This window comes from Podarcis cretensis (assembly GCF_951804945.1).
Source record: "Podarcis cretensis genome assembly, chromosome: 1".
NCBI classification, from domain to species: Eukaryota; Metazoa; Chordata; class Lepidosauria; order Squamata; family Lacertidae; genus Podarcis; species Podarcis cretensis.
Window position 1 is genome coordinate 94,949,949 of NC_137170.1, and position 23,679 is coordinate 94,973,627.

General features: G+C 43.0%; 2 protein-coding genes across 15 annotated transcripts in view; both read left to right on the top strand.

Annotated features, from left to right (window-relative positions):
- LOC307226175 (uncharacterized protein) overlaps positions 1–23,679 on the top strand; it is a 244,021-nt gene that overhangs the window by 214,667 nt on the left and 5,675 nt on the right. The gene's annotated exons all lie outside the window — the stretch shown is intronic.
- KALRN (kalirin RhoGEF kinase) overlaps positions 1–23,679 on the top strand; it is a 492,818-nt gene that overhangs the window by 64,888 nt on the left and 404,251 nt on the right. For 8 of the 14 annotated variants that reach the window (XM_079992485.1, XM_079992495.1, XM_079992497.1 and 5 more), the window contains exon 2: positions 16,980–17,210. The exons of 4 other annotated variants lie outside the window; for them this stretch is intronic. In XM_079992485.1, the coding sequence (XP_079848611.1) occupies positions 16,980–17,210 (231 nt within the window). The remainder of the gene's footprint in view (positions 1–16,979; positions 17,211–23,679) is intronic. 2 more of the 14 variants (XM_079992492.1, XM_079992494.1) reach the window with 1 other exon arrangement.

Sequence of the window (23,679 nt, forward strand, 5' to 3'; positions counted from 1 at the left end):
GATTAGGGACATGATCCATGTTATCAAAAGCAGGGCTGCAAAGTAAGGTCCAAACTAGACATGATGCCAAATGTGGCGGTAGCAATCATGCTTGCACTGTTTTAAAAATGGAACATGTGATGGCAGTGCTTATTAGGAATGTAGCAGGGGGCGGGGAAGAGTGAGATTTAACCATTTCCTTTCCTACTGAGGTTCTACTGAAAATTGTTCCTCCATTGACACCAAGCAGAGCTTTCCTCTGGGGCTAATAACATATGTGGATATTTTTGCTGCAGGGAAGAAAAGGGACAAAAATATCCCCTCCTCATCAGCCTTAAAAACCCACACACACATCCAAGAGTGAGTGCTAACCAAGTATTTATTGTGATTTCTAATTTGACCCTAGAGGGCTTAACTCCAGAATCTACTTTGTTTGCTAGAAGAAGAGCCATGATGACACCATTATAGGGTACCTCTCACTTTATAAGTTGGTCCCAGGTGAGAAGAAGGAAATCGAAGGGTATAGGAGAGGCACAGTAGCATGACTGAGCTTGAGGGCAATTATCTCAGTGTGCCTAATTAGGTGGCTTTTCCACCTGAGGAATAAGACTGTAGCCTAGTTTGCACATAATACTAAGTCACGGCTTGTTCAGCTATGAGTTGTCACAAAGGCTTTCAGAAAATCATGGCTTGTTTCTTCAGTGTTTGTTTTGTTTTCTAGCTGATATAGCTGGTCTTTATAGCTAAGGAGAATCTGGAGTGTGGTAGTTAAACAAGCCACAGTTAAGGAAGCAGTCTGGGTTCACATATAACACCAAGCAATAGTTAAAACAAGCCAAGGTTCATGTGCCAACAACAAACCATGGTTTAGTACAGTGGTTTGTTGAAAGCAAACATATAATAGTGAAGCTAATGGACGAGCTCACACATAACACTAAACCAATGGTTTAGTGTTATGTGTGAACCAGGTTGGTATGAAAACTTTGCAGAGTTCATTCACGAGGTTTCGAGCCTGACTGTAAATGGTTCTGTGAGCCAATTTTGCATTTTGAGCATGTAGGGAAGGAGAATTTGAGCCCTAGCAGGTTACTAGGGGCAACACTGGGGCTTTGATGTGAAAACTAACAGCTGGGGAAATGGAGAGGATGGTAACCAAGAGCTGACTGACTCGAGTGGAGATCTGAGGAATGATTGGCCCCAGTCTGACTGACGAAAGTGGAGAATAACATCTGGCAGAGAAAGAGAAAATGACACAGCACATGTGTAAATAACTGGGTGAAAGGAACACAGTGGCATATCCTCCAGCATTTCACAGATGAAAATGGACACGCTTGTAACATGCCTATTTCAATAACAAGGAAGACGAGAGCCAGAGTCCCTCCCTCCTGCTCCCTCTGCCTGCTGTGTGTTCTGCTTGCACTGCGGTAGCCCATGCTCCGCAAATTTACAAGCAAAGAAGCTGATTCTTTTGTTTAATGGTATATTAATTGTAATTAAATGTAATTTTCCTACAGTATCTCATAAATGGTTCAAAATAAAGCTTAGTTGCTGCTGTATGTGAAATGGTAGGCTGTGCATCACATTGTCAGGGCTGGCCCAAGATATATTACTGCCTGAAGCAGAAGAGCAAATGATGTCTCTCATCCCACTCAGGCCAAGGTCACTGCCACATCTGAATTGGATGAAGATGAGAAACAGAGCTATCTATCATCAGCAGACTGACTTCACCAAGTAGTGTCAAAAGTAGATTTTCAAAAGCAGGGAAGACAAAACTTTGATGACCCATAGTCTCATAGTACCACATTTGAAGCTTAAATTGCAGGTAGGAGTGGAACCAAGTGAGAGTGGTTCCTCTAGCTGCCAACCCACCAAGGCAGACCAGAAGGATACAATATTCAATGTTTTGAAAAGGTGAATTCATGGGGTCATGAAGACTACCTAGTTGACTATTCCTAGGGTAAGTTGTCAGTTACGATAACCAATACAATTTCATTCCCTAAACCAACAAGGGCAGCCCTGCAAATTCAGCAGGGTGAAGCAACCTGCTTCAGGGAGCACCATGAAGGGAGACTGATGAAGGCAGGAACTGGTACCTAATGGTGCAGCCACATTTTAAAGTGTTGGGCTTAGCAGGGGTGCAGACATCATTTGGGCTCTGCTTCAGGCAGCCAAGTGTATTGGGACAGCACCATAAGCCAGGCTAAAAACTGAGCCAGTAAAGATCTAGATATTCAACAGAACCTGGAGTTGACCAGTCACAACCTGTTTAAACTTCTTACTCCAAAATGGCAAATTAGAGAGCAGCCTATGGTGAGTCTCTGGGGATAAAACACTCGAAAAACCACCAAGGTAAGACCCTTCCAAATGTGAAATCAGCAGCAGAGGACACCTATAATGAAGTGCTTTTCAGTGGGTCCCTACATGGTGGTTGTCATGTTTAAATCAGCCTTAAGCTTTCAATGTTTACTGCTGCAAATTTATGTTAAAAGCTACTGGGCATGACTAGCACTTTCAGTTCTGGTATAGTAGGGCTTGATATATTGTCCCCTGTTTATTCCTGAAGCAGAGGTATAATTTTCTGCAGCTGCCAAATTTGAATTATATTTATACCTCTTGCTGTACCTCAAGAGGACTGTGTAGAGACAAAGCATTCATCAGGATATGAAATGTAGAACATGAAGCTTTAACTAGTAAACTACTCAGGGCTGTGTCAGAAAACTGTGTCAGAGACAGTAGCAGGTTCTCATCTGGGCTGGAGTGCCTCAATATGATAAAGGCAAATGTTTGCTTCTAAACTGTCACAAGAGTTCTCAGGTGTCTGTAATGATAACCTAAGGGATGTTTGTGGGGATCCCTGTTCCGCTTCTTACGTTATTCTTGGGAATATCCCTGGCATTACACTTAGCCCAGCACCTGTCTGAGGAAGACCATTCCACTACATTAGTGGGTGGTGGGCTCTTACTGGCTCAGAGCATCCAAAGATGGGACAAAGGAATAGTAGTGAGCCAACAAGGTCTTATTCAACTCTCCTCCATCATAACATTTAGGATAGCTAGATTATTTTCTGTACATTTCTGTTTAATTCATTATTATTATTTTTATCGGGAGCAACGTCACTGCTTTGCACATATTGGGATACTGTCCTGTTATTACACATACCAGCATATTTGTTCTTGTCCCACTTCATATGCTCTGGAAGCTGGTACATACACCAGAAATTACTGGTAGCGGCTTCCACATGAAGCGAGTGTGACTTCAGTGCTTTGCCTGTTGGTGTTGCTTGCGAGTTGTGGGACTTTCTGTCAGGCTGAGCCCATGGTGTTAAGAATCCCCATCCCATCCCCATCCATGCTACTGTAGAGCTGTACCCATAATATTTGACATGTTTCCCAAGAGGACCCAAGCTCAATGGTAGGACACATGCTTTGTCCACATAAGGCTCCCAGGTTCAGTTCTGGGTATTTCCAATTAAATGATCTCAGCAGGGACTGGGAAATACCTTGGAGAAAGTTTGCCATTAGTGGTCTGGATAGGCCACTTATTCAGTTTAGAAAGCACCGTATCCATAGAAAACTGATTCTCTTAATTGTGCATTACTCAGGGTGAAATCCAACATTTTACAGAGCTGTAGCATCTCCAGTGTTGACAGATTAAGGACCCTGGAGGTACTAGCACGGAGAACTTCACCTAGCCAATAAAGAGGCTTTAGAAAGGGAAAACATATGTGAGATGTTTCGAGGAGTATGATCTCAAACCTCTCACTGTTCTTTATAGCCCGCATGTCCCCAAAACCTGCACTACAAGTCTGAACTCAAATTAACATTTTTTTCAAAAGCTTTTTTGGAAGCAGGTTCAAAATGCGAATATTTCTCCTATACTGCAATCTTAGTACCCATTTACAGAGTGGTATTTGAATTACATTACTGGTTTGGGCAAGTGAATCTGAGAATAACAAACATTGATCCATTGTCTTATTAGTGAATAAGACAGTGAGAGACCTTTTCGTTAGCCAATAATGTGTTGGGGTATTTTGGAATATTATTTCTGCCTGGAAGACACAGTGTGCATTCTGATAACTGATTTTTGGGTTGTCAGAACTCTGGAGTTTAACAATATTTGATTCAATTCTGTTATTCATATTGGCAAAAGTGAAGTTAAAGTAGAATCAGTGCCAAGTTGCAGCTGTTAAAGAGTTACTAAGAGCCAGAGACGGATGAGCAAGCAGGGATTCAGTATAAAGAAAAATGAAGATATTTTGGCTGCACTCCACAAATCAAACACAACTGAGCACTTGAACTGAAGCTGATATCATACTGATTTATATGGGACAAAACTATGTTCAAGTAAGTAGATTTAACTAGTTTGTGGATGTCCACCCCATTCATTTAAAAGGGGCTGACTTCACAATCCTGTGCATTTCTACTCAAAAAGCCTTGCTGAGTTCAGTGGGACTGAACCTACACAGGTAGGCGTGTGTAGGATTGCGGCCTTGGACTGCAGTCATGCCTGTTTACCTGGGAGTGTCCCTTTGGCTCTAGCAGGCCTTATTTTTGAATAAACATGTATAGGACTGCAGGGTAAATTAGCTTCAGTCCAAGTAGGTACGAATAATGAAAGTGAGATGACAGCCAGATGAAAGTGAAAAGAGGATTCCTGCACCTTGATCTTCCTCCAGAGTTCTGGCTCTTCGCCCTGGCCTGGCCTTGCTTGGGCAAACACCTATTCTCAGTGGTGAGTATTGTATTCCTGTGGATCATGAGTAGCACCACAGTTAAAGTTAACCACAGTTCCAAGCTTGGACAAAAAAGGACAAGCTGCAATTAGTTGAAAATAGAAGCAGATTCTATATCCATTTAGTATAACGTTTAGCATCACAGCTGAGCCAGGCTCTTGGCTACATTCCACTGTTGTAGAGCCACTGTGGAAGAGGGCAATGTCCTCATTCCAGCATCTTGTAGGCAGAAAAATGGCTTGCAGCCATTGGAAACTAGATGATTGCTTCTACCAAAACAATCAGTGAACAAGGCTTAAAAATGGTGAAAAGGAAGGGCTTTGAATCCTCTAAAAATCCCCTGGCCATCTTTCAAGCTGGGGGAAAAAAGATTGGTAAATTAACCCTGATAGTTACATGTTATGTAATATTTGGGTAACATCTAGAATCCGAAATCTCTAAAGAAGAAAAGGTTTCTAAGAATCTTAGGAGGGACATTTTTGAAAAGTACATAATCCAATTTATTTATATTAATATATTCAGTTTATTTATTGTGGAAGAATATATTCAAACATTACATGAAAGTGTGGAGACTTGAATTTGAAAGCATACTTTTCCTTTAGCATAACACTGCTCCAACTGAAGCTGGAACAGCCTACAATGTATTGCACGCTGGGGAACTATTCAGTTCAACACAATCTTATTCTGTCTTGCAGATGTCTAAGATAAAAATACACAGTGCATTTGCTCATTGACAGTGGATTCATTATTCCTTGCAGTTTTCCAGTAATTACTAGTTTCACGGTCCCTCCTCATATATAGTCCTCTTTATTTTGTGTCCTCTGCAAGAACATTGTCTTAAGTGTTCTATGGCATTAGATATTAATTGTGCTTGAACTTTTATTTTCTGCCAATCAGAGTTTTGGTAGGATCTTTTCATACAGCTACAGTATGTTAGCCATAAGTTAACAATCTAACCCAGCCTCTACCAACCTATTGCCCTCCAGATGTTTTGTGCTGCCTAATGGTAGTTGTGGTCCAAAACATCTGGAGGGCACCAGGTTGGTGAAGGGTGGGCTAGGCTGTCTTAGTTGTAATGTTCCCCTGGCAAAATCAGGAGTAGCCCAGGTGCTCAATGTTCATAGGTCTAGGAACACATGTACTTAAAAAAAAATAACATTCCACATTTGTTGCATAGCCTCAGGTTAAGAGGCAGGCTATTTTAGATAGGTGATTTATATTCTCTTGGATTCCTGTCTTCTTCTTCTTCATCATCATCATCATCTTCTTCGTCATTTATTGAATTTATATACCACCTTATATCCGGGGGTCTCAGGGTGGTTCACAGAAATCTCCTTAGGAATTTGTCTTTATTTTAAGAGGACAGAGCCCTGTTCACCAAGTCAAAACCACCAGCATAAGCACCTTTCTGTATGCATTGTGATGCTGGTGCACATCTCCGTCTGTGTCGCAATGATTAGCTGAGCCGTGGTGAACGGCTGGGTGTGTCTCTTGAAGAGAATGGAGATGCATCTGAGGTGGAAGGGTGGACACTAGCTCTTTCTCACATGGGATTTGTTTCCCACAGTTCCAATGGGACTATACCTTCAGTGTGTTTGGTTTGACCACATTTAATTGATTGTATCAGAACTCTCCGTGGGCCCAGTACCTTCTGGATATATTGTTTCATGTGCTTACTTGGGCTAAGTTGTCGTGGTATCTTTGCTCTCCTATAAGTGAGTTTTTGAACGATTACCACATTCATTCTTTGCCTTCTTTAGCGGTGCCATTTGGCAGAACTCTCTCATTGCATTCTCTCCATTTTATATTTTTGTCTACAGAATAATAATTCAACAGCCCATTCACTGATGCTGGTACCACCTATTGTCCTTGTACCTTTGTCGTACATGCTATTCCCAAGTGTCTGTTTTGCTTTTGTTGTCCACTGTTGCCATTAAACATGCAGCTGTTTTCCGCTACAGGTATATACAGGCCTTTTGGCTTAGATCAAGTGTGTGTGTGTGTGTGTGTGTGTGTGTGTGTGTGTGTAGTATATTTGCTTTGTTTCCATCCCTGCTGGAAATGTGATGGCTACAGCTAGGAAGATCCAGTATGTCAATGGGGCATAATTATGAGGGTGTGGGTGGGCAAAGTAATTATGCCTATAGGGGTAGCTATTGTGGTGCCCTCTAGCTTTTGTTGAGCTTCATCTTGCATTCGTTTCAGCCAGCCAGCATGGCCAACGATCAAGTGTATCTGAGGAAGTGTGCATGCACACGAGAGCTCATACCAAGAACTAACTTAGTTGGTCTTTAAGGTGCTACTGGAAGGAATTTTTTTATTTTGTTTTGGTCAAGTATTGTGAGAGTTATAGCCCAACAATATGTGGAGGCAGTGGCGTAGCGTGGGTTGTCAGCACCCGGGGCAAGGCAAGTAATTTGCGCCCCCTAACCCGTGGATTTGCGCCCCCTAACCCGTGGATTTGCGCCCCCTAACCCTAACCCCCAGATGTTGCGCCCGGTGCGGCCGGCCCCCCCTGCACCCCCCACGCTACGCCACTGTGTGGAGGGTACCTCATGGGCTACCCTAATGGTACTTCTGCCTGGGTGAGAGGGTGAAACAAACAGTGATCATGTTTTGGGAAACACAGCTTACAAATGAAGAAGTAAATATAGAGCAGGTTTCAGCACAAAGGGTAGAGAGAAGGGCGAGGAAGTACAGCAGAATCCCTATCAATAAGCAGCAGAGCACTGGCTTATTTTCCAGCCAGTATCTTGGCTGTGGCCCATTACAGTACTTGAAAGCTGAGCCACAAAAGCAATCTGCATATGAGTCACTCTGAGTTAGTCATCACAAACTCTCTTTAAGCTGCATCACCACTAGAGATTGTCTGGAACCAGGAGCCCAGAATTCAAGCTCCACTCTTCCTGGAAAAAGCTTTGGGCCGTTCTTTGTGGTTACCCTCTCAGAGGGGGCAACAAAGATGTTGGTGAGCTTCAGGCTAGCATGTTTGTCTTTACATTTGAGTAGACTTGGGTGTATGGCAGTATTTTGATTGAGCTTTGGGTTTCCAGCAGCTGGGGAAGTATTGATCCTAATCCGGTCATAACGAAGCACTTACAAGCCCCAGTGAGACTTAAGTGGGAGACTAAAGCTTGTATATAAGCCTCTTTTGCTACATAAAAATAAAAATGGCATCAATCAGTAGCAAAGGAAGAAGCAGACACCATATCTTCCAACATTTCTCAGATGAAAACAGGGACGTCCCTTTCCATAACGATAATTTTACTATTTATACTATTTATACTATTTATACTGGGCAGCTTCCAACATATATAAAAGCATAATAAAACATTAAACATTTTTTTTTTAAACTTCCTTATACAGCATTGCCTTCAGACTGGTTGGGGGTCAGATAACTCCGTACTGTCCAACATTTCTCCAGTGAAAATAGGGACATCCTAAGGAAAAAAGGGACATTCTGGGATCAAATCAGAAACTGGGACAGCTTATCTAAATCAGGGATGTCCCTGGAAAATAGGGACACTTGGAGAGTTTGAGATACACTGAGGTGGCAGCTGGTGTTCAGGGGCAAAAATTGACAAAGACAGCAGCAGTAGTTAGCAGTTCCGAATGTTTGATTTGACTGGGGTCAGGTTTTTGAGTCTGAGACATGACATGAATGTATTTGGGTTGATCTAGGGCATGCTCAGAAGACCTACATTAAGTTGTGACCCACCAAGTCAAATATGCCTCACCAGCTATGTATAGGAGGAGGTACCAAAGGCACTGCAGGCACCTGGCAGGCCATACTAAACGGCTTGTGAGCTGTTTTCAGCTTGGTTGAGCACAGTTTATGCAGGCCTGATCAAAGCCATGTGCTTTGGTGCTCAGCCACTAACTTCAGAGCTTCTAAAAAAAGATTTCTAGAACAGACCATTTCAACCACTACTTCTCAGTGTTGGTAGCATGCATAGATGTTCCAGTGTTTGTGTTTGCCACATATGACTTACATCAGAATGGGGCACCTGTGGCTCTTATCATCAGACTGCCACTTCCCTCATCCCTGACTATGACCATGCTGGCTGGAGGAGATGGGAACTGGTGTCCAACAGCATTTAGGCCCTCAGACTCCTCATCCCTGACAAAATAAACTACACATAGCCAAATGCTCTGTTAATAACAAAAACAGAAACCAATGGAGCTGATATTGTCAGTGGTAATATCTGCTACATTTTTTTGCCCTTTTTGATCACACTTGATCCCCAGTTCAGGAATACCATCATATATTACAGTTAGTGACTCTTTCAAAACATTTCATGAGGAATTTCCTGCGAAAACAAAAGCCACATCATGTTTTCAACAAGAGCCCCTTTAATCCCATTCTGAAAATGAATTGCTATTAGGCAATGGGAATGAATACATTTTTATAGTTGCTAAATCACAGTAGAGTAACTCCATTAGACATGGGGGATATCATTGCCAACTAAATGGTCAAAAACACTGGTTACAGTTTAGACAAAATTAAGCACTTGTAAATGTCATTTATCTATGATTTCAGAAGGAGAGTGGCGCAGATTCTCAGAGTTACACTCCTGTGTACACTTACTTTGAACTCATTGTGACTTATTTGTTTATTTGATTGATTGATTGATTGATTTATATTCCACCCTTCATCAACAGATCTCAGAACGGTTCACAAGATAAAAGCATAAATAAACAGAAACCACAAAACAATAACCCCCTCCCACAAACACATTTAAAATATTTAAAATAAAATATTTAAAAGAATATTAATCAGCCTACACACACATTCATAGGATTGGTCTGCTACTCTTTCCCACTGAATTCAAAGGGTTTGTAAAGAGAGCTGATTTTGACTAAATGTTTCCTCATTTAACGCAGAGACAAATATGATACAAGTATCATACATGGAATCTCTACACTGTTTTTGATTTTAATTAATTTTTATAATGTTTTATAATGTTGTACTGTTTTAGTGTTGTTAGCCGCCCTGAGCCCGGCTTCAGCTGGGGAGGGCGGGATATAAATAAAATTTATTATTATTATTATTATTTCATTAGTGCTGCAGGGTAGATTCCCAAGAAAGCCAGGCATGCAGATGAACCATAGAAATTGACGGGTTTAGTGGCACAATCAACAGGTTATAAGGCTGTATGTAACTTTCTCTGGATTATGCCCCAAAGCAGGAAATTTCAAAGTAGAATGCTATTTGCCATGAGCCCGGCCTACTTTATCTTTACTCTGCTAAAAAATATTGTGTAATGCTAGCGACAGAATCAGTTATGAGATGTTATCCTCCAGTTATTCTGCTTGACAACTTCCAGTGGAACAAAACTAATGGAAGAAAACAGTCCAAAGAATGCAAATATTGCCACAGTAGCAAGCAACTTCTGTCATCGTCAGGGAAATAAATGTTGAAACTGTTGCAGTTTTGGAAGTTGCTTGCTACTGTGGTGTTTTGTTAAGTTCTTGGCTCACATGAAGCCCTAGTTGTGAAAACAAGCAACTGATTGCAACATACTATTTGAGCACCAGCTTTTATTTGAAAGGGGGCGGGCAGTGGAGATCAAGAGCCAGTGGTTGTGTAGTGCCAAGATTACAAGTGGAAATACTCATGTTCAAATCCTCATTCAGCCATGAAGCTCACTGGCTGATCATGATCACAATCTGTCAAAGGGCGGTTGAGGGAAAATAAGTATTACGTACACCGCCATGAGGTTCCTGGAGAACATACAGGATACAAATTAATTTTGAAATCAAATACAATTTGTTTGTTTGTTTGTTATTTTGGAGTTGTCTGTCCTCCCTGTTTCTCCAAGGAGACTCAAGACTGCTAACCAACAGTACTAAAACAGACATAATCTCTGTACCCCACAATGTAAATTCAAATTAATAGCATCTGATCTGCTTAACAAATAAAAACAGCAAAAACAAACCCCAAAACAAGCCTAAACTAGAAAAATTGCACAGTTAACCAAAGTCCTTTCCACGAAGCAAGGTCTAACCCATAGAAGTATAGTGACAGAGCCCATTGGACCTCACTCAGCAAGGCATTCTGTTAAAAATAAGCAGACAGGTGTATTGCTAGGATTCTTGCAAAGAATGTTGGACTTGGTACACCTCTGAGTCAGCAAGGCTCTTCTTACTTTCTTAAGCAAGAGTGCCTTCTTTTGAACCCATCAGGACTGTGCGGACTGTGTAAAATGAATGTATGCAGAGTAGGGATTGGGGTTATTCCTACTGGCCCTACTTTCTCCCAGGTATATATGTTCAGCATAACGTCTGGGTCACCCGCCACCATGGGTCCCTTATTCCTAGGTGGAGTCTATGGATGGACAGCTTACATATGCATAGGTTATGTACAGACGTATTATGTCTGATAGGGACGCAGGTGGCGCTGTGGGTTAAAGCCTCAGCGCCTAGGACTTGCCGATCGTCAGGTCGGCGGTTCGAATCCCTGCGGCGGGGTGCGCTCCCGCTGCTCGGTCCCAGCGCCTGCCAACCTAGCAGTTCGAAAGCACCTCCAGGTGCAAGTAGATAAATAGGGACCGCTTACCAGCGGGAAGGTAAACGGCGTTTCCGTGTGCGGCTCTGGCTCGCCAGAGCAGCGATGTCACGCTGGCCACATGACCCGGAAGTGTCTCCGGACAGCGCTGGCCCCTGGCCTCTTAAGTGAGATGGGCGCACAACCCCAGAGTCTGTCAAGACTGGCCCGTACGGGCAGGGGTACCTTTACCTTTACCTTTATTATGTCTGATGTGCATAGGCCATCAGGTGCTAGTTCAGTCCCCGCTATGTGCATACTACACAGCCATAAGCATCTGAATAGTCCTAGATTCGTTAAGAGATGCCGATTATGGACTTCATAATGAACTGCTTTGTAAATTTAAAGCACACAAGTGAACCATGGGGAAAGCAAAAGTAGAATTCTGAAGCTGGCCCATACTTTCACCAGAGGACTCAGGAAGGAGTACACTTTGGTATACTGAACCTCTATTTCCCAAGGCACTGTACTTCTGCATGCCAGTTGCTGAGGAGCAACAGTGAGGAAAGGTTTTCTTGCCCTGGTGGGTAGCTGCTTGGCCACTGTAGGAAGAAGAAGAATGGCGGATCTTCAATTTGCTCTCTCAAGACTCTTTTTACACTGTAAATCTCTACTAAACTGTGGAATGAAATTGGGGATGGAGGCATGCAGGCAAGATTGGTGGGTAAGATCAAGCCATAGGATGGGAAGTAGGGAAGAACAGGAGATCTGGCATACATATTTTTTGTCCAGAAAGGCAAACCATCTCCATCACTGTAACACTTTTAGTAGATGTAAGGATTCAGCTTATAAGGAGAAACAACAGCTTGAAAGTTCTTACTTCAACTTTCTTTGTTTCTGTAATACTCGCTAATAAATGAGGCAAAACGGGGTGGGGGTGGAGGTGGAAATAGCATGTGGGAAGCTCTCCTACATAGAGACTTTCATTCCCCAACTCTCTGCTTGAATGCTTTTACTATAAGCACAAACATAGTTCAGGTCACCAGGTCAGAAAGCTGGGTACTGCCCGGAGCATGCTTGCTGAACATTAGTAACCTCTCAATTTTCAAATAGTCCCAAGAAATCCTTTCTCCATCATCTTTCATTTTAACTTTTGCCTGTTGTCTGCTGAACTCTGACTACTGAGGTTTGAGTGGAAAAACCTACTTGAAATGGAAATTGCCTAGCATTGCTTTTCTAGCGGGACTGCCAAATCAGATCAGAATGATGTGGATTGCTTCCTATTAGTTTAAATTAATAGCAGGTACCAGCACTTGCTGTGATATCAGATCATGCAATGTACTTGAACAAAAGTTATGCAAGCCCTGGGATGGATTCTATTTTCATATGAAGACAAAAGGAAAGAAAAGAAAGCTTCAGAAAATGGTACTTAATTATGTTACTGAGAACCACGGTTCTTTTTGTTTTTGTTTTTTTAGGACGATGCTTTGCAGTCCTGCAAACATTGAAGGGGTCAGGTCTATGGTGGAACAAATCCACTTGGCTTAAACCTTCAGGCAGTGTTGAGATTCTTTGCCAGAGAGGTGTGTGGTCTTCCACCCTCTTTTCAGAAAGAGTGGTGCACATATAGTGAGAGGCAAATAGGTTTACTTAGTCCAAGTGGAGACACTTGTTTGAACCATGCCTTTCTGCAAAAAAGTAATATAATATATTCAGTGAAATAACAATGGGGTTCAGCTCATTCAGTGCTAGGGAGCTATTCACTATTGCAACAAGGTTTGTGAATTCCCCCTCCCCCCTTGTACAGACTTGTGAGCAAGCCCCATTGGAATAAGTAGAGCAGGTGGCGCTGTGGGTTAAAGCCTCAGCGCCTAGGACTTGCCGATCGAAAGGTTGGCGGTTCGAATCCCTGCGGCGGAGTGCGCTCCCGCTGCTCGGTCCCAGCGCCTGCCAACCTAGCAGTTCAAAAGCACCTCCGGGTGCAAGTAGATAAATAGGGACCGCTTACCAGCGGGAAGGTAAACGGCGTTTCCGTGTGCAGCTCTGGCTCGCCAGAGCAGCGATGTCACGCTGGCCACGTGACCCGGAAGTGTCTCCGGACAGCGCTGGCCCCCGGCCTCTTAAGTGAGATGGGCGCACAACCCCAGAGTCTGTCAAGACTGGCCCGTACGGGCAGGGGTACCTTTACCTTTACCTTTTTAGTTCTAAGGATCAGGGTGCAACACATGGCAGTTTAAATTGGCTCCAAAGATGGTGGGGGTTATTGTTTTTATTTGTTATAATGGTATGTAGTTTTGTGTTCTTATACTACAAACTAACCTGTGATCCACAGATGAAGGGCAGGATAGAAATTAAATAAAGACATAATGACCAAGTCCTACTGAAAGCAAAAAGACTTTACTGTTACCAAATTGTCCCATTGGTTGCATACAGAGCTGCATAGGAAATAGAATCAGAGAATTATAGAGTTGGAAGGGACCACAAAGATCATCTAGTCCAACCCCCTGCATTGCAGGAATCATTTGCCCAACATGGGGCTCAGATTCACAACTCTGAGATTGAGAGTCTTGTGCTCTACCAAACTGAGCTAGAATTTAGGTACTCTGGAAGCACACTTATTGAATTGTTGAAAAATAGACAAATCCCTCAGGCTAGCTTTACTCTGAACATGGGTGGCCATGACTACAAGTTTGTGTCATTTAAGTGCATAGTGTATGCACTGTGTGAAGAAGAACACCAACCAGAACTATGCACATTATTCTGTGAATAGGATTCATAACATAAGTAGCAAAGATTGTGGCAACTACAGGTTTTTAAGTAAGTTTGCATGCACCCTAACTTTGGCTGGATTGAGACCCCTATATAGAATTGGACTCAGCAACTGATAACTTCCATTGGTAACAATAGTGAGAGTTTCACACCACCAGTCACCCTTGCAACTTGCTTGAAGTTAACTAACTCTGTAGGGAGGTGGAGTTAATTCATGGGACTGTCTAAGAATAAGGATGACCTATCAAAGGAAATCCGTGCATTCCAAGAAGCATTCCAGGAGACATTTTGTGAATGGAAGAAGTTTATGCCAGAAATTGGCTTTTAAAGAACATAGATATTACAGTATATAAGACAAGTGCAAGATTAGCATCTGTAGCTCCGTCGTCTTTACCCAAACCAGCAATCTGTTCTAGGCTACGAGCTGGGGAAAAGGTTTCAGGTTTTACTAGCCATCTGGTTTACCTATTGGTATACCAGTGGTAATAAATGACATCAGTATTTTCACAACCAAATGACATTGGTGGGATTCTATTACACCAGGGATATTTGGGTATATGAGCCCAAAGACGTTTCTAGTTAACAAGGTTACTGGTATTGACTTTGCTGAGTTAATAACAGATGTAGCAACCAATGTATGAATTTCAGTTTTTCCACAACATTGGGAAAAATGAGAGCTTCTATCCATGCCCACCAGACTAATGAGTCTCAAGTGTTTTATTTCCATTGCAGACAAATTAAGGGAGAAGGAAGGGGGCTTACCATGCCTTAGGCTTTATGCCATCAGAAGCCTCAGCATATCAAACCAATAGGAAATTTATTTTTATTTTTGAGGTTTAACATTCCCTGTGTAGATGAGATCTTCAAAAGAGCTTAGTTCACCATTTAGGCATCTGCCTAAACATTAAGGGAAGAGCTTCCCCCTGTTGAGTTCTTTGAAAAGCTAGTCTTACTGCAGTCTCACAGCCCTTTTCAAGGGTGGTGAAGGTGAATTTACTTCAAAGACTGCTTTGAGCTTCAAACCTTCTGTGTGATATCTTTATAGTCTGCTGCTTTAAAAATATACCATTTGTAGGTGAGTGAAATGGAAGGGAACAATAGGATATTGTGGCTCTTGATCCTTGCATTTGTTCATTTATTCTGCTATGCCAAAAGGGACCAGAGCCATTAGGTTGTTGCTTAATGCCTTCTTAAAGAATGGCAATCATGTGAGTCATCTGTGGGTCCTTTTGATTGAAGGTAATTATGAGCCATTCAGAAATATACTTTTTGGGAACACTGTTGAATCTGCTGTGGCCTTTGTAACCATTGATCCTCTCTGTCTGACAGAGTTGGAGTTGGAGGAATTCTTACTTTTCAAGAAGGTTCCAGAAGGTGGTGGTGGTAGCCTGCTGCTGTATTTTCCCATAGGGCGCTACACAGTTCTATGTTGTTTCCTATCCTTTTCAACATTTATGTGAAGCCACCAAGAGAGGTATTTGGAAGGCATGGCATTCAGTGCAATCAATGTGTGGTTGTCACACACTTGCTTCCCTCCTTTCTGTCACATACAACTGAGGTGACTTATTCCATATCACTGATGAGTTGGATGGCGGCCAATAAATTGAAGCCTATTAAAGATAAAACAGGTATTGATGGTAGGAAAATCTCTTGTTCAGGATAGTGGATAATGCCATTATATAGTTTAACCACTAGATGGCAATCTAATTAGTTGTATCTGCATGGAGTCAGGAGGAGCTGAGATGTTAAATACCTTGCTTGGCTTTGTGACCTCTTCCATGGGAGGTGAATAGCTATTCTGTTTCTTCTCTTTAGTTGGAGGGACTTTGCCACTGCTGTACTTGCCTTGGTGACTTTTGTACGTATTAGATTATTGCAATGCACTCTGTATGATATGGCTCTGAAGACTGCCAGGAAACTACTGCTGGCCCAGAAAGACTAGTGTGTGCAGGAGGGAACATATTACAACTGGTTTTAAACATCAGCACTCCGAAAAAGGTCGCTTACAAGTGCAATTCAGCATGATAGTGAGAGAGAACCATGGCTAGTCATAGAATACAAATTTGGACTAGATGGATCGGTGTTCCAACACAGTAGAAGAAGGCCTCATCTCATATACTTCTATTAACAACTAAATACATTTTAAATTGTTTTGGAAGCATAGCTGAGAAGAGATCTAGAAATGTAATACAAACATACACACCTACATAATGCATAACATAAATAGTGTGCCTGAAGAAAATATTAGGGCTGCCACAATGAATCATAAGAGTAATTAATATAATGCAAAATATTTTATACATTCTATATAAACATTATAATTATTTATTGCCCATATAAAATGAAAGCATCATCCATGCAACTAATAAAATCATCCACAACTGGGTTATGAGACTATTTCTGCCTATGATAGATGGGATATATTCCCTCATAAACCTGAATCAACGTTCCCAAACTTCTACCTACCATTATTGACAGGCTCAACCAAAACAGAATAAAATATAAAAATATGTAATATGGGAAAACTGCAGCAGGGCTTGAAAAACATCTAATACCAGTTTCCTCAAATGCTGCTGCTAGCACTTAGAATGTGTGTGTGCGCGCGTGTCACACACACATACTGTTCTGTGAAGGCTTAGTAGCTAAGATTGGGGAAAAAAGCTATCAAAACATCCTAGAGCAAAGAATTGAAAGCCTAGATGTAACTTAAATGACTCATCTAATCAATTTAACAATATGAGGGAAAAGAAATATAAGTTGTAGCTGGCTCTAAATTTGAGAAATAATGGTTCCTCTTAATAATCAGGTGTCTTCTTCCATTATTACTACTACCACTACTACTACTACTACTACTACTGCTACTACTAAGGTTTGCAGTGGTTTGGCCCATTAATCAGCCCACCAGGATTTGCCTCTAAAAGAAAGAAAGCAAAAAGCAGAATGAGAGGAGGACAATGTGAAAGTAAGCTGAAAGAGGGAGGGAGAAGCTTTGACTCACCTGTGCTTCCTCAGCAGCCAGGGAAGAGAGCAGCAAGCCCCAAAGGCGAGAGAGCAGAAGAAGCTGCAGCAGAAGCCCTGCCGAGCCCAGACTGCCACAACTGGTGGAGGTCTCCCATACCAGAAGCCAAGACAAACAACTGGGGGAAGCAACTTCCAGAGAGGTATTCCAAACAGGGAAGACTACAAAACCTGAACATCTTTCCAGTTGGCACCCTCGGGTGAGGCCTGAGAATCCAAAACAAGGTCAGCCACCATTTGGACTTCAAAGTGCCCCAGGGATGGAGAGAGTCCCCTGTGAGGGTTTAGTTCTCCCCCTGCCCTTTGCAGCTAGGAGCTGATGACAAACCTGACAATAAGAACACAGTGAAAACTCAAGACCGTGTTGAATAGTTGGACATAAACTCTTTCACGCCTGTGTCCAGATAAACTTTTATCTGGATAATTATGTTTACAATATAATGGAGAGAAACTTGGTATGACCCGAAGTTGTGAAAGACAAAATGTGGTCCAATGAATAGTGTTAGACTTGGATGTGAATATGTGAGTTTTAGTCAAGCTAGTGTCCATTGAGTGCCTTTGAGTTACTGTAGCTGTTCTAGGCCTCAGGGATTTAATCAGGATTTAATTTATAGTGTTATACTTTTATTACCAGAAAAGGGAAGCTTCTAGTGCTTGCCTAATGTATTGTCTCCACCATTTCCACAAACAGATTTGTAGTCTTTTTCTTGGCATAAAGAGGCTAGCATAGAAGGAACTTAGTATTTCAGGGCCTGAAGCCATTTCTTGAAACTTGTGTGTTTACTTGTCTATGAGTGGAAATTATAATTGCCTCTGTTGGCTTCTGTTCCACTGAAAAATTCCCATGTATATTAAATACTCGCAGTCGGATAGCTCATGCCAAAGAGCGTTTTGTACCCCAATCCTAAGCCTCGTCTATGAAAGTAACTTCCACTGAATGTTGGCCTTAGACCAGGGGTCAGCAACCTTTTTCAGCCATCATCCCTCAGACCATGTGGTGGGCCGGACTGTATATTTTTTTGGAGGGGAGATGAACAAATTCCTATGCCCCACAAATAACCCAGAGATGCATTTTAAATAAAAGCACACATTCTACTCATGTAAAAACACCAGGCAGGCCCCACAAATAACCCAGAGATTCATTTTAAATAAAAGGACACATTCTACTCATGTAAAAACATGCTGATTCCCAGACCGTCCACAGGCTGGATTGAGAAGGCGATTGGGCCACATTCGGCCCATGGGCCTTAGGTTGCCTACCCCTCCCTTAGGCTTTCTGTCAAGATAGGTTTCATCAACTTGGTGCTCTTTAGATGGCTTGGGCTTCAACTCCCTTCATTCATGAGTATTGGCCACGCTGGTGGGAGCAGATAGGAGTTGCAGTGCAAAACTCTGGAAGGCACCAGGTTGGGAGAGGTCGTTCTAAAATGTTAGTAGCAGGCCCACCCTTCTTGGGGCATAAACTTCAGTTTTAAAATAACATTGGGGGTAGGGAAATGCTGGTCACTCTCTAATCTGGTGCCTGAAGCCACTTTGCCATGCCTCATATAATAGGGCATCCTTGGATTCCACTGAATGAAGTCAATATACTTCATAGTTAGAGCTTGTTCTTTCTTCATGTTTTTAATCCTTGCGAATGTTGGAATGATTCATGGGCATTGACATGAAAAATCCACATCAATGTAGCAGGAAGATTATTTGGGTAGGGTATAGGGATGCTTAGTAAATTTCCCCCATTTGAATTTCTCCGTATATTTTGGGGTGCTGAATAATCTGATCTTGTTTGCAGAGTGGCACTGACACATTAGCGATTTGCAGTTTTTCTCTCTCTTTTGTTTTATTTCTGTACTTTGTCTAAGTCTGCAGTTTGCTTCAGTCTTCAGCCACATCTCTCCCCATTGTTATTGATTATCAAAGTACACAAGCACATATGTGCATTAATTAAAAACTGAACCAAAAGGAAGTCTTGGTATGACTGCATGGGGACTGTAAAGTGCAGCAAACTGGGCATGTACCAATTCCAAAATTGATTTTAGAAATTCTCCAAGTTAAAATAGGAAGGCAGGTGGAGTGGAACATGAGCCAAATCCAGCCCACAAAACAATAACAGAAGGGGACATCTGCTCATCCGTAGTGGGATACAAGATTTCTGTCAGCTCCTGCTCACAGATATTGTCTGCAAAATTCACGTGTGTCAGATCTCGACATCTGACTTACTGTCTGCCTTTTTATTCCAATGGTAACACTTTCCATATGGAGAATTGCTTCAGTGAACTCTCACTAAGAATACAACTTGTGCTGCAACCAGCCCAATATGAGTTTTTGCATTTAAGTAGAAGCAAGAGAAAAAACACTTTATTTTGGGACAGTACCATTTCAGGTGAGAAAAAGTGTGTGTGTGTGTGTGTGTTATGTAAAAATATTCTTCCATTAAAAGGTTTTCTGTGTCTGAGGGAAAGGGGAGGAGGAAGCGCAAAAGATGAGATCAAATATTCTTGTTCACATCCTCCTTGGCGTTCCTGCCTTTAGTGTAGATGAGTTTGCTGCATCCCCTCACTCCTCACTAGGACTGGGCGATATATCAATATATTGTCCAAAATCGGTTTGAAGTCCATATTGTGGTATTGGTTTCATAATTTTTGACCTGGCAATATATTGTGAATCAGTGTGTGTGTGTGTGTGTGTGTGTGAGAGAGAGAGAGAGAGAGAGAGAGAGAGAGAGAGATGCAAAAAACCATGGGGAAAATCATGAAGCCAGCCCAGGCTTCTCCTGCAGCCCCTGTTAACTCTGCCAGCTCAGCTCTCCCCTGCATGGGAGAGCGAATCACAAAAGCAGGCACTGGCAAAAATCACAGTGCAGAAAAAAACCATGAAGCCAGCACAATACCAAATCAAACACATCTTTACGAAAAATACACTAAGGATGAACCCTACAAGAGAAGTATTAAATATTATTGGATTCTGGGTAATACAGGAAACTGGTTCTGTTCATGGAGCAATTGGGATTATATTTGCCCTTCTGTGATTTTAAGACAGATATTGATGATTAACTTCTACCAGACACAGTATTTCTTATGTAAATATTCAAATGCAGTCATGGCTGATTAGGCAACTCAAACATTCCTCCCTTAGCTTAGCCTTTGTTTTCATTCAAACATTACATAAGGTATCCTTGATAACACCAGTGTCATGCAGCCTTGCTTTCCTTTTATGCCATCTTTAAATTATGCTCGATAGTTAGAGGCCATATTTAGTTAGAGCAGTTTTTAGAGGTTAATCCGAGCTAAGGTAATTTAAATATTGGCAGAGAGCTGTAGACCAGGCGTCCATAAAACCCCTGTACAAAGTGAAGAGATTGATTTTCTTTTTGCTAATAAAAACAAACAGTTGTGTCTCCCATATGGTATCCTCTTGTAAAATATTTACATCTGAAAGGCACCCAGATCCTTACTGAGGACTGCAACTTAAACCGTGTTGGTAAGGAGGGAGAGGGCAATCAGAAAGGCGCTTAGCCCAGCTTCTGGACCCCCCTCCCTTTTCATGTTGTATATAAAGCAGGGGCTATGGGCCACCTTCTGCTCCCACAATAAAGGCAAGTAATCTTTCCTAGTTTATGCAGGCTTGAAATAATAGTATCAGATTAATATTAAAATAATAATAATAAAAATAAAGCAGTTGTCAGCAAGCACTTGTTACGTGAAGCTTGAGATTTTAATTCTACAGAGCTTGCCTGCTTTCATGATGAGTGTTGTTTTGCCCCTATGAGTATGGCAGGGGAAGTATTTGTCCCCCCACCCTGTTTTCAGTGGTGTCATGGAAATTTTTGAAGTGCAGGTGCTGTCCCAATAGCCCCCACAACCCTGCTACCAAGGGTGGGCAAAAATGCAGGGAGCTGTGTTATTTGTGTGTGCCTATAGCTATATGATCAGAAGGTCGGTGGTGTGAATCCCCGCAACGGGGTGAGCTTCCGTTGCTCGGTCCCTGCTCCTGCCAACCTAGCAGTTTGAAAGCACGCCAAAAGTGCAAGTAGATAAATAGGTACCGCTCCAGCAGGAAGGTAAACGGCGTTTCCGTGTGCTGTTCTGGTTTTGCCAGAAGCGACTTAGTCATGCTGGCCACATGACCCGGAAAAACTGTCTGCGGACAAACGTCAGCTCCCTCGGCCAGTAAAGCGAGATGAGCACTGCAACCCCAGAGTTGTTCGTGACTGGACTTAACTGTCAGGGGTCCTTTACCTTTTTTTATATCTATATGACACACACACACACACACACACACACACACAGAGTAGAAGCAGTAGTCTGTAGCATAATGTCCAATTTATCAGGACCTGCTGATTGCCCTTGTATAGTGTGCTTGCCTTCTTCTCTGACTGCCTCCATACTAATCTGCCACAAACAATTGTAAAACTTGAAAGCCTTATTATCAGCTCATTTGGTTGCCAAGGTCCGCCACTGGCACTCTAGCAGATGATGTCATTGCTCCTATTTTGAAAAAAGTCCCACACTCACCCACCGCTGTCTGTTTTGCCTCAAATTGCCCTACATCTTCTGGTCACATTCATGCAGGCTAAAATAATGTATCATGTCAAACCTTAGTTTATTAAGCTTGGCAGTATATCCAGGTTGACAAACAGTAGCTTGTGACTGGCTAGAACACCAGAAAAAAAAGCATGTTTGGTGTGATGTGTCAGTTGGCAAACCTTGGTTACAACTCTTACAGTGGTGCCCCGCAAGACGAATGCCTCGCTAAACAAAAAACCCGCAAGACGAAAGGGTTTTCCGATTTTTTAGCGGCTTCGCAAAACGAATTTCCCTATGGGCTTGCTTCGCAAGACGAAAGCCCATAGGGAAATCTCCGGAGACAGCGGGGAAGCGCAGCGCGCCTTCTCCTCTGTTCCCGGACCTGTCCTAAGGCTGGCGGTGGGAGGTCCGGGAACAGAGGACAAGGCGCGAAGGGCTTCTCCTCTGTTCCCGGGGCTTGCGGTGGGAGGAGGGTTTTTCCGAACAGCCTTCTGAATGTTGGCGGTGGGGAGGAAAGCCCTCCTCCCACCGCAAGCCTTCAGGACAGGTCCGGGAACAGAGGGGAAGGTGCGCAGCGCTTCTCCTCTGTTCCCGGACCTGTCTTGAAGACTTGCGGTGGGAGGAAGGTTTTCCTCCCCACCGCCAACATTCAGAAGGCTGTTCTGAAGGCTGGCGGTGGGAAGAAAAGCCCTTCTCCCCCGCCAGCCTTCAGAAGAGTTCCCGCCTAGGCTGCGGATAGCAGCCTGCTCCTCGCGCGGGGCAGACATTCGCCGCTTGGGGAGCCCTCTGGACCTCTTCTGAAGGCGGGCGGGGGGCAAAAGTCTTTGTCCCCCCTGCCTGCCTTCCCGGGGGCTTTTAAATCGCCCTGGGACAGCGGAGAATTCATCCGCTGTCCCGGGCGCCCGCCAGCATTTTAAGATCGCCCCGGACAGCGGAGAAGTCTCCGCTGTCCCGGGAAGGCAGGCGGGGGGAAGCAAAGACTTTCGGCCCCCCCCGCCGGCCTTCAGAAGAGGTCGGGGGACAGACTGTCCCCGGACCTGGTCTGAAGGCGGTTTCCATAGGAACGCAATGATTGATTTTCAGTGCATTCCTATGGGAAACCGTGCTTCGCAAGACGAAAAACTCGCAAGACGAAAAGACTTGCGGAACGAATTAATTTCGTCTTGCGAGGCACCACTGTACTTCCTCTCTGAAGACTGCCACAGCATAGAGAAAGGAATGGATGGAAAATGTAAAATCCACAATGAGCTCTTGCTGCTAGTTCCTTAAACAGGGCTGGCTCAGTACTCTAATCTATCTGGCTGGTTGGTTCCCTATATATAGTAGATCCCAGTACGAGCAGTAAAAACATTACTTTTATATGGGAAATGATTAACAAGACTAATTTACATCTTTAAAATCGAATTCTGTTTCAAACCACCTGCAGTTCCCTCCCTATGTCTTCTTGAACCCTGTACGTCAGCAGCAGCTGATTCAGACTCAGGAAGAAAACCATGCCCTTCTACCATAAGCTGGCCCCTTTTTCAAGGAGGGGCGGAATGACACCCTTGGATACAGCTTAAGCAGCAGTAGTGTAACCCATAGCCAGATATATGCTTGGGGACAAGGATAATAATAATAATAATAATAATAATAATAATAATAATAATAATAATTTGTTATTTATACCCCGCCCATCTGGCTGGGCCTCCCCAGCCACTCTGGGCGGCTTCCATAGAAACCAAAAATACAGTAAAATATCACACGTTAAAAACTTCCCTGAACAGGGCTGCCTTAAGATGCCTTCTGAATCTCAGGTAGTTGTTTATTGCTTTGACATCTGCTGGAAGGGCATTCCACAGGGAGGGCGCCATTACCGAGAAGGCCCTCTGCCTGGTTCCCTGTAGCTTTGCTTCTCGCAATGACGGAACCGCCAGAAGGCCCTCGGCGCTGGACCTCAGCGTCCGGGCAGAACGATGGGGGTGGAGACGCTCCTTCAGGTATTTAGATCAGACACTCCATGGGGACAGCAACCTGTAATAATAATAATAATAATAATAATTTATTATTTGTACCCCGCCCATCTGGCTGGGTTTCCCCAGCCACTCTGGGCGGCTTCCAACAGAGATGAAAAATACACTAAAATGTCACATATTAAAAACTTCCCTGAACAGGGCTGCCTTCAGATGTTT